This window comes from Grammomys surdaster, unplaced genomic scaffold (assembly GCF_004785775.1).
Source record: "Grammomys surdaster isolate TR1022 unplaced genomic scaffold, NIH_TR_1.0 125688, whole genome shotgun sequence".
Lineage (NCBI taxonomy): Eukaryota > Metazoa > Chordata > Mammalia > Rodentia > Muridae > Grammomys > Grammomys surdaster.
The window spans coordinates 1,737,468-1,748,935 of record NW_021620524.1 but is presented as its reverse complement, the minus strand read 5'-3'; the positions used below and the strand labels follow the sequence as shown (position 1 = coordinate 1,748,935).

Here is an 11,468-nt window from a genome sequence, read left to right as displayed (position 1 = left end):
GTGCACACACAGAGGAGCATGTGCACACACAGAGGAGCATGTGCACATACAGGCAAGGGCACTGCAGGGGAGTGAAGGGGAGACAGGGTGTGCCTGGACACCATGGAAAGGCTTCCATCCAATCCCAAATGCCCCGTCTTTCGGACGGAGAGCATCAACAACCCCTGAGCTGCCCTCACTACCCCGAGGCTGGAAGTGAGGTCTAAGTGCACTCTGCTCCACCAAGGCTTTCTGTGTTCAATGATCACAGTTCTGCATAACACAAGATTCACTGACTAGGAATAAGATCAAAAGGACCAGACGCTGATAGGCACAAGGTAAGGAACTGGCTGCCATCCCAGCACAGACAGGCCTCTGGTACAGGCCACCGAGAGAATAACTCTGTCACCTCACCTAGCAAACATTCCAGTGCTTGTAGCCTGGGGACATGTGACCAACACAAAGGAAGAGGGCACATTTAGGGTCCTAGGTCTTCCTTTCCAGGGAGATGAGTCTTAAGACTGTGGCATGTTTCCACCCTTCTGTAACCAGGAACCTGCACTGAGAACCAACCCACAGACGCACACCGCCTGCTATGCGGCCACCATCGAGGAAGCCCAACCGCAGGCTCATTTTTTAAAAAGCAAACAGGCAGGCAGAAGGGACAAGTGGTAACTAGGTACACTGCACAGGAACGTAACTTCTGTCACCAGTGATAATGGGGACATTAAACCGCGAGGCTGGAGCACGTTCTGGTGGAGACAGCGCTGCCAAGAGGGAGCCGGTGAGTGGGAATGACGATCTGGCTCTCGCATGTGGGTGTAAACACAGCAGTGTGAGCAAATTTTCTCTGTCACACTAGTTTACGATTGGCACAATACATGCCCACTGACACCACAGGAGGGGGGCTTCTCTGCCAGCCCCCCCAACACGCTGATGGCCTTTTCTCAACGACGTCGGATTTACGGTTACTGTTCCCACCCAGGCACGCACCACTAGCTCCTGCCACCCTGGTAGAGAAGGTAGTGCTGCCGCCGCTGCGATGGCAGAGCAGCCCGTTCTGTGTTCACAGAGCCCCGCTTGCCAGGGAGCCCGCCCGCACACACAGGACTGATACATCCTAGCAGCAGCCCCAAGTCAATGTTTGTGCAACATCTTTTTAAATATTCTCAGAACAGCTAAACTCTGGCAAAGCGCTCGGGACTCTTCACAATCAGATGGCTGGGTTGCTGCTGCACCCCACAGCCAACTCTCCCCTCAAGGGATCTGGGAAACTCGCTGCCCTTGCCAGTTAGTCCTACAGGTAGTCTATTTCCTGGTTAGCACAGAACTCTCCCCTCAGCCTAGAGGAACCAGCCACACGAGAACAGCCATCACTCCTCAGTGGCCAGAAGCGAGAAAAGCAGGATGCTGATCCCACAGTTTCTCCCTTCACCCGCTCCGGCTCACCCCACCCCTCCCCCTTCCCCCACCTCAGCAGTACTTACGACTGACAGGCAAAGGACATGCCAAAGATGGGGACACAGCGGAAAACGCCTTCCCAGCGGATGTAGCTGACCTGCTGCAGCCACTGCCCACTAAAAAGGCCGTGCTTGAGGGAGGACAGCACAATCTAGACCAAGAAGAGAGAGAGACATGGGTCAGGAGACAGTGTGCCACAGAGGAGGTGCAGGAGACATCAGAGCTGGCTTATTCCTGTAGCCTGGGGCTGTCTGAAGGGGCAGGGGCCCCATCTTGCCTGAGTCCCTGGCCCCTGGCTTATAACTCAGCCCATGCAGGAAGCTGCCTGAACACGACTGAGGGCTGTACCCAGCTGCAGGGGGTTTCTGCACATGGTGGAGCAGCTCCTATATGGGGGCCTCACAGTGGACACAGAAGTAGAACCTCACTCACTAACTCAGCCCTGATACCTGTCTCAAATTACAGGAGCAGTCCCCTCAATATGGGCATGTCCTTTATGTCCTTGCCCTGGACAGGCAGACACGGTCATCTTTCAGGAGCTCATCCCACTGAAGATACAGCTAAGAGTAAGGGGTTAACTGTCATTGCCTGGTCCCCAGAGAGCTAAGGGCATGAGGGGACCATGGCTGCAGAGAAACCTGCAGCCAGATCAGTGCACAGCTCCTGCAAGGACACCTGGCCCCTGCTCTCAGGAAGCACAGGTCTGCCCTGGCAAGTGAGGGTGAGCCCCATGGGTTCAGCAGGGCCAGGCAGTGAAGGTAAGGACTCTGGAGCAAGTCCTCACACCTCATCTTCCACACTGTCCCCAACAAAGCTCATTTAGAAAAATGACAATGGGTACCATGTGACAAACACTAGCTCACGCGCCTGGTTCCATGTTCCACATGAAGGATCTGCCCAGACAGCACACAGCATTGCAATTGTTCTCCAAAGCCTAGACAAAGCGACCATGGTTTCCAAGCACCTTCTGTATCCTGCTGCCCAACTGCCCTGCCTCTGGTGCTCACCGACCAGGCATACAGACCCCATTACAGTAACTCTACCACAAGACTCAAAGCCACTTTCCCATAATGCCCCACAAGGTAGCTGACGGCTACAGGAGAGTAAGGCATGGACACTTATGGCTATGGGAAGGACTAAGCCACGAACACCCCCTGCTTAGCAGCGCCTGTCATGCTCACCACAAACATGAAGACGGTGTAGAAGAGGAGCGCCATGGCACTGAAGGACTGGATGGAAGCCATCATGTTCCTCTGCAGGCTGAGCGGAAGCACAATGAGCAGGGACACCGCGAAGAGCAGGAACACACGGAAAGTCCTGGTCACCTGGAGGGGAATCAGGAGTCCCCATGCTTTGAGCACTGAGCTTACTCACTGCCAAGACTCATCTTATCGGTGTTGCCGGGGCAGGAGCCACTACAGGCTGGGGAGCACATCGAGGCTTGAAAGCATCAGGTGGTGTGGTCAAGTCTGGCACGTACGGTCTGAAAGCTCCCCTCTCAGTTGCTATGTGGATCAAGGTACTGAACACCTCTGGCCCTGCATGGTCCACCCAGGCCCCACACTGAGACTAGTCAGGAGAAAAATATGAGCTACCCAGCGCCAACCCCCCATGACAGTGTCAGAACGTGGCCAGAACACGTAGGAACTGTACTGTTCTGGAAGTACCCTGCACAGCTGGTGCCAGGGGCTGGTGGAAGGAGTCGCCAAGTCTCCACACAACTCAGAGCTACCTCTGCCACAGAAGGAAATGCAGAAAATTCATCACAAAACTCCAGGCTAGCATCTACTAGCAAGCAATGGTCTGGGGATAGCTACCATCTAACCAGGCTGCAGCCAGCACGTTCGACTTCCTGGATTCTTCATAGGTGACAGCACAGGCTGGAGGCGAAGGGCTCCCCAGCTACAAACACCTGCAAATCTAAAACAAGCCCACACCGCTGAGAATGGCAGCACTGTATATGATGGGCGGTGGGAACAGAGAGGCTCTGTGCACACTCTCACTGTGTGGGACCATTTGTGAGGCCGCAGAGGCCGACACTGACCATCCTGCAAGTCTCTCAGAACTGCAGCTGAGACATCTGGCCCTGGCACAGGTCTGTAGGTTTTGAGAGGACTCAAGTAACTGTGTGCGAGACAGACCCACAGCTCTGCTGCACCCATGGGAAGAGAGGAGCATGGAAAGCCAACGGGAAGACACTGTCAGAACACGGACCAGGGCCAGGCTCACAGGACACTCTGGAAAGTTCTCCCACACCTTGCAAATCCAACACGTATTCCTAAGAAGGACCACCGCTCAGCTGTCACCTTTACAAACTAAAATCCATCTCTACCTATCTGATAAACAAATACAAAGGGGTCTTCACAGAAAAGACCCTCCAGGGTCATGTGCCCACTCTCCCCAGCCAGTCACTGGTTACAGCTCTGCTCCCCAGTAGGGGAGGAAGGCTGTGTGGGGCCCAGTTCACAGGTGGGACCCTTCAGGAGCAGGCAGGGGCAAGCTTGGCACATGCACAGAGCTGTCACAGGCCCTGGAAGCAGTGCCCTCACACCTTCCTCAGCAGGGTGAGCCCCAGTTCCCTGCCTCAACATACCGAGCAACAGCCAAGCACAGGAGCTACATGACCGCCTGGCCTCTTTTGTCTTTTGATGAGCAGTGCTGGAAGCTGAGGTATCTGACCTGCACAATGGTTTGGTCTATCATACCCCTCCCCCTTCCTGCCTCCCACCGTGTACACTACCCAGCTGTAGCATAGCCTGCTCTTCTCTCCCTCTCTCCTTCTCCTGGCGACACTACCCCAGAGAAGTCCTGAAATCCAAGCCAGGGAACTTGAGTGGCTGGCAGGCACAGGAAGCTTCTCTAGGCCAAGCACACTGGTCTCAGCCGGCTTAAGGAAAGGACGTAGCCACCACAAGGATTAAAACAGACCAGACATCTAACAGTGTCTTACCTGCAGTCCAAGCAGTGGAGCAAAGAAGTTGGACCCCAAGTCACCAATCACGACATAGAAGGTAATGCAGGACCCCAGCATCAGCCCAATCATGCTGTGAAGAACGATACCCAGAGCTGTGAAGTCATATTTAAGAGGGTACTGTTTTGTGATCAAAACCAGGCATCTTTACAGAATCAAGACTCAGGTATCCCAAGTCTGACACTGAGGGCCAGATCTAGTTCCTGGGCTTTGCTGACGTGACACTGCCAAAAAACTGGCTGAGTTGGAGGCAGTGTTGAATGTCTACATTCACAGGACTGTGGGATGTCTGGGGGCTCTCCACTGCTCGTGGGGTGAGTGCCAAACCACACTGAACTAGTCTCTAGGTGGGATCGTATTTTCCTCCCACGGGAGCTTCAGAAATTCTTTTAGGTACAGTAATATTAGATAAGTTAAAAGAATAGTCAACTGCTTCTAAAAACTGTTTTCTTCTATGTTTAAAATTCCTTGATTTAGAAGCCTAAAAGTGTAATTTTCTGACAAATTTTTCCAACTAATTAAAATTTTACTCTCAAAAAAAAGAAAGTGATATTTCTGTGGCAGAGTTGAGGGCACAGTTTACATAACAGCATTAAGGCTAGCTGTACTTGGAGTGTGTGTGTGTGTGTGTGTGTGTATGGGGGGGGTTGTGGAAGGGAGACCGGGAAGGTGGAATAACATTTAAAATGTAAACAAATAAAATGATTAATAAATTTAAAAAAAACATTAGCTATACTGAGAGCTATTTTGCAGTACTCTCCAAGTCTCTCATTCTCATACGGCTTTCAATTCTGACAACAACCACCGTAAGGTCACAGTAAACTGACTACTCGATGAGCAACTCTTCAGAAGCACATCAGACGTTCTAAGCTGTCCACATGTGGAGCACTGCGTTCATTTCCTCACAGGCTCCAGTTCCTCCACTGCCGCAGAGAGAAGGACGGGACTCAGCAAGGCTGCACCGCTCACCTGGTCTCCACCAGCATCTTCCCGGCCTTGCCATAAGCATGGAACGCTACAGAAGAGAAGAGAAAAAAGCTCAGTCCAACAATAAGAAACACTGGTTAGAAAGCCGCTGAGAGAAGCTGTGAGAGGCAGTTTGCTTGAAGTTTCACAGATAAGGAGACACTTTAAACTCTGGTGTCAGACTTTCTTGAGACCTACCATCTCCAAATGAAACAACATGAGACAAGAGCAAAGCAAGGAGACACACGCAAGGAGACACACGCAAGGAGACACACGCAAGGAGACACAAGCAAGGAGACACAAGCAAGGAGACACAAGCAAGGGTTTCTGTAGTTGTTTCTAATGAAATATTAAGGGGGAATGGAAGTCAGGATCCTGTGAAGTACCGGGTTCTGCCCATGACAGCTATAAACAGGCTTGGAGCAGTGTGAAAACTGCAGAGCTAGCCCCAGTTAGGGATAGGGGAAGAGAAGGAACTCAAGAGGGGTCAGAAGGTTCAAGCCCCACCCCAGAGCCCAGTATTCAAGTCCTGCTCCACAAGGATGCTGCTGAGGGCTTCCTATTTGTCCTCTGATTGTGACTTACAGAAGGAAACCGAATCTTTGCAAGCATGGCACTCTAGGGAATGAAGGAACAAGAGCTCTGAGACTTGCCAGTGCCCAGGACAGCCAGGGACAGAGCCCTGATAACGGCCAGCATTCATGGCCAGAGCAGAGTCCTACCAGGAAAGGGATCTCTGTCTTTCCTTCCTGAGCCAGAACTATTTATAGCCAGCAGATGAGAATAAAAGCTGACTCCACTGGTCCTCATCGGACCTTACCAGTTATCTGGTCTCTACTGTTTCCCCCGTGGTCCAGCCAGATGAGCGCAAAGGGAAGTAAGCTCTGGTCTTCTGGAGCAGCCACAGGCAGTGCATGTGACAGGATGCCTCAGCCTGTCACAGCCCCAGCTTCCTGCCTCTTGTTTCCTCTCTTACTTTGTCTGGGCTGGTGGCCCTCTGAGGTTGGGGAGCAGGAAACACATACACTGGGTATGAATGAACCAAACAAAACCCTTGTTACTTTTAACTGAGGAAGAGGCAGTGCTGGCAAAAGACAGACAGTTGGCATCAGCCTCTGCCTGGCCTGAAAACAAGAAGACTTCAGCCTCCAGGGGTCACTCTGGCCTTTCCCAGTCTCAGCTGGGAAAGGAACCTAACATACTCCTCTGGTTCATCTAGCAAGAACTAAAACACACTTCACAATGTTACCTAAGGTCTGGATAGAGAATTTCACACTACTAAAAGAACCCCAGAGGTGATGATATCCATAGTCCCTGCCATATCACCAAAGGGGCTCTAAGCCCTGTGCTAGAACACTCAGCATACAACGTGGAGGGCCAGCCAGACAGTGATGGCACATGCCTTTAGGGAGGCAGAGGCAGGAGATGTCTGGTTCAAGGCCAGCCTAGTCTACAAGTGATTTCTAGGCCAGCCAGAGCTGTTCCCTGAGGGCGGAACCTCGGGCCCATTCCCACTCCAGTCTCACCCCTTACTCTCTGACAGGAAAGTGGGTCTACTGCACACTTCAAACAATACACTGCCCTAGAAGAAGCTATAGGAAAACGGAAGCCACCAGCTAGTCAAGAGACCAGAGGAGGCAGCACTCTCTTCTGCCAGATCACTCTGAGGAGGACCCAGGCCAAAACTCGCCTTTCTGCCCACCTACCTGAGACCCGAGATGCAGGGCCACAGAACACCAGGCAGAGCTGACTCCACCCTCTACCTGTCTGTAACTCGGCAAGGCAAGAAGGGGTGCTATTCAAGATAGGGGAACAGATGAGGCAGGGAGGGGCTGCTGCTCATGACTACCAGGCAGGCACAGATGAGGCAGGGAAGGCTGGGACAGAGGCTTCAGTTGAGCTACTTCTGGGGGAGATGTAAAGCAGCCCAGCAGCCCCCACTGCCAGATGAGTACAAGGCCAGCAGCACTGGGCAGGAGCACAGTGAACACTGTCAGCTCCAGAAGGCTCCGACAGCACAGAAGCAGGGTCAGGGAACTCCACTTCACAGGCTTGCCCACCAAACCAAGTGGCAGGTGCATAGGTCACACTGCTCGAGGACATGCAAGAAGAAACATTCAGTTACCATGGCCTGGTGGGCACTATTCTAGGTCTATGAAAGGTGAGAGGTGGCACACCAATCGTAAGCCATGGTGACACAGACCCAACGACATCCACTATTCACTGATGAGACCTCAGGCCAATGTCAACAGGCTCTACTGCTCTGGAAGGTGGCCTCCCTCCCAGAGCACACACTGCTAGGGCAGGGTCTAAAACTCAGAAGGGTTTCCCAGGAGTCACTGATATGTCTGTGTTACCTTCTACCCTGCTGAGAAAACGCCTCCCTCAGATTCCCTGTAGCATTACTGATTGATGTGGGAGGACCCGGCTCACACTGCGGCACTGACACTCCTGTTCGTCCTGAGCTGTATAAGGAAGTGAGGAGAGCAAAACACGAAGAGCAGCCCAGTAAGGATGCTCCTCCATAGTCTCTGCTTCAGTCCCTGCCCTGACTCCCTTCAGTGGTGACCTGAATGTGACCTGAGAGTCGTAAGATAAAATAACCCTTCCCTCCCCATTGGAAAGCTGGGCAAAATCCAAAATCACTACAGCAAAAACAAAGCAAACTGGTGCCCAAATTTATCAACAACCCCCACTGTGCTATGATTCTGCATTCTAAAACATTCATCCTCCAGAGCTGGGGAGAAGGGACAGGGGACAGGTCACTGCCACAGCCGCTGATACTGTTAAGACTTAAATGTGAGGAGAGCGGTACCCAGTCCTCCCACTGAGTACAAATGGTAAACAGGCTCCTTGCTTGAGACGACTACCACCCTGGAAATAAATTCTCCCATAGCCTCCAAGTGAGGACAAAGTCCAGCTGCCCACCTCATCTACAGAGTGCCTGTGCCCATGACCCAACGCAGGGTCCACTCTCATGCATCCACAGACACAGGCCACCCGTCAGGTCTGCTGTACCTTCAGGGAAGGAGGGGCTCACCTTCCAAGCACTCTGATGGGCTGTGGAGCTACGTACACACTGAGGCCCAGCCCATCAAGAGAACGAAGGACAAAAGAGAAGAGCAGGTGTCTGTCCAGCTTCCTAAGAGGGCTCCACACCACCTTAGGACCACCGTGGCAGGAGGTGGCACAGTGGGCCCTCCTCTTCACTGCTCTGGCCCCACACAGTCAGTCTCCAGGAGGTGGCACAGTAGGGCCTCCTCCCCACTGCTCTGGCCCCACACAGTCAGTCTCCAGGAAGTGGCACAGTAGGCACTCCTCCCCACTGCTCTGGCCCCACACAGTCAGTCTCCAGGAGGTGGCACAGTAGGCCCTCCTCCCCACTGCTCCGGCCCCACACAGTCTCCCCACCTTGCAGACAAAGGAAAACTGGCACTAAGCTGACAGACCCAGAAGACTGTCTGGGAACCTGAGAGACTGGGGACCAGGGAGATCAGGACTCCAAGAAATTGCCTAGACATCTGAAAAGCTCTGGGTACTCGGAAGACTGAGGGTCCAGAAGACTGTCTGGGGGTTCAGGAGATTGTCTAAGAGCCTAGAAGACTCTATGAGGGCTCATACAAACAAGCTGCCTTGTTTAGGATCAAACGTGCAAGACCACTGCCATCTGGGAATCTGTTGTTTCCAGTGGTTCCAACATTCAGACAACGGCATTCCAGGTCGTGTCCATCTGACATCTTTCCTTGTCTTGCACACCTGGACAAATTGGTTTCACTTCTCAGGAACTTTTGAAGAATAACTGACTGGCCAACCAACTACCAGATGCCATGACCTCCCCAGCCCAGGGCTCACACCTTCCAGGACACAGGAGTCCTAAGCTGGAACTTAGGCAACAGACAACATACAAGCAGAGATCTTAGAGGGAGAGGACCATACCACAACATGGCTCTACACCACCAACAGCATTCCCCAGGCACCTCACTCCCTACATTCTAGTAGGACAGAACTAGGCCATCTCAGTGTGGTCAAGTTTAACTGATAAGTCTCACTTCCTCAGGCAGCAGTAAAAGACAGAACATCACTGTCAACAGAAAAGGAAGAGTGGGAAAGCATCCCATGGGTTCTGAGGCCAAGAATGAATGCAGGGCACTGGTGCCAACACACCAGGGCAAAGCAGACTAGGGAAAAACAAGAAGCCACACTGCAGGAGCCCCATGTGCATCTCTAAAGAGGCAGAGGAGGCTTGGCACCTCACATCTCTGCATATCACTCCGATTCAGTTGTTAAGAAATACTGTATTTTGCATTACCTCATTTGCCTCAAAACTCTGCGCCATTTTCTTCTTCTGACAGTGAGAGCTGGAAGGAGCCAGGCACACTGCAGGTCAGAGCGACATCAGCCACACAGGGACTGCCGAGTGAGGAACATCCCCAGGAGCCCAGGGATTTACTTTCCACATTCTCCTACAAGGCTAAGCCCCAAGCAGAAGAGTGACATTCCCACCCCCATGCCAAAGAATCCCAGAATGAGCTCCACAGCAAAGTCCAAACCTGATAGGCAGAGAAGCAGGCTTCACAGGCTAACACGAGGGAGAACAAGTCAGTGAGGCTCCCTCAGTGCCCTTGAAGCCAAACCACCCAGAGACAAGCAGTAAGTGCTGTTTAGTCCCTGTGGCTGACACTGTTGACAAAGAGCTAGAGGGAACAGAACTACAACCAATAGTCCTGGGAGAAAGGCCCACCCTTTGGGCAGATGGAACACAGAGTCTTAGCCGCAAGCTGCACTCAAGAGTTTCCTTCGTGGACTTCCAGGAATCTGAGGTGCTCCTTTCAGCCACTTGAGGCTTTCAGAACAGGAAAGCTTTCAGGTACAAGGAGCTAGCATCAGGAAGCTAGCAGGCAGGCTTTAGGCACAGCGAGCCTCCTGGCTTGGGAGGTAAGTGCATGCATCTGCAACGGAGGCCAAGGCTGGGGCTCAGGTGAGGAGGCCAAGGTGTGGGGCTAAGGTGCGGGGTTTAGGCAAGGAGGCCGGGGCGTGGGGCTCAGGCGAGGAGGCTGCTGCTCTGCATCCTCCCTCTCAGTTCTATTCTAAAGCCGGCAATTTCAGGTGAGAGTAGGGGTTGGGTTTTAAGACAGGGTTTCTCTGTGTAGCCCTGGCTGTCCTAGAACTCACTCTGTAGATGAGTCTGGCCTCAAACTCAGGAGATGCACCTCTCTCTGCCTCCCAAGTGCTGGGATTAAAGGTGTGCACCAGCAGACTTTATTTCTGAACAGTGTTATTAATTGTATGCTTTGGAAAATTAATCAGCACACAAAAAGCAGACCAAGTAGATGTCTGTGAATTCTAAGCCAGCCTGACACACATAGCAAGTCCAGACCAGGCAGGACAGTGAAGTTTTGTCAGCATCCCACGGTAGCTTGTACCTGTCTGTACATACATACACTTCTATTCATTACTGTGTGTGCATATGTGTATGGATGCATTCTGCCACACTGGAGATATGGACATCAGAGGACAACTCTGTGACTGGGTCTTCTACTTTTATCACCTGTCCGTGGGTGCCAGGCTTGTGCACTAACTCACTGCATCATCTCACCAGCTCATGTTTTGTTCTTTTGAGATTTCTTCACCCAGACCAAGCAGACCTCAAATTTGCTATGAAGCCACGCAGAGGCCGGTCTTGAAATTCTTAGTCCCTGCCTTATCCTTCCAAGGGCTGGGGTCACAGGTGCACACCACAGTGCTGTGTTACAGCTGCACACCACAGTGCTGGGGTCACAGGCGCACACCACAGTGCTGGGTTACAGGAGCACACCACAGTGCTGGGTTACAGGAGCACACCACAGTGCTGGGTTATAGGAGCACACCACAGTGCTGGGTTACAGGAGCACACCACAGTGCTGGGTTACAGGCGCACACCACAGTGCTGGGTCACAGGCGCACACCACAGTGCTGGGTCATAGGCGCACACCACAGTGCTGGGTCACAGGCACACACCACAGTGCTGGGTTACAGGTGCACACCACAGTGCTGGGCACACCACAGTGCTGGGTCACAGGCGCACACCACAGTGCTGGGTCACAGGCGCACA

General features: G+C 52.6%; 1 protein-coding gene across 4 annotated transcripts in view; it reads right to left on the bottom strand.

Annotated features, from left to right (window-relative positions):
* The window catches only part of Slc38a10 (solute carrier family 38 member 10), a 50,607-nt gene that overhangs the window by 29,880 nt on the left and 9,259 nt on the right, over window positions 1–11,468 (bottom strand). For all 4 annotated transcript variants that reach the window (XM_028787839.1, XM_028787840.1, XM_028787841.1 and 1 more), the window contains exons 3-6: window positions 5,381–5,426; window positions 4,391–4,484; window positions 2,622–2,765; window positions 1,467–1,591 (exon numbers count right to left, since the gene is read on the bottom strand). In XM_028787839.1, coding sequence (XP_028643672.1) covers window positions 1,467–1,591; window positions 2,622–2,765; window positions 4,391–4,484; window positions 5,381–5,426 — 409 coding nt within the window. The remainder of the gene's footprint in view (window positions 1–1,466; window positions 1,592–2,621; window positions 2,766–4,390; window positions 4,485–5,380; window positions 5,427–11,468) is intronic.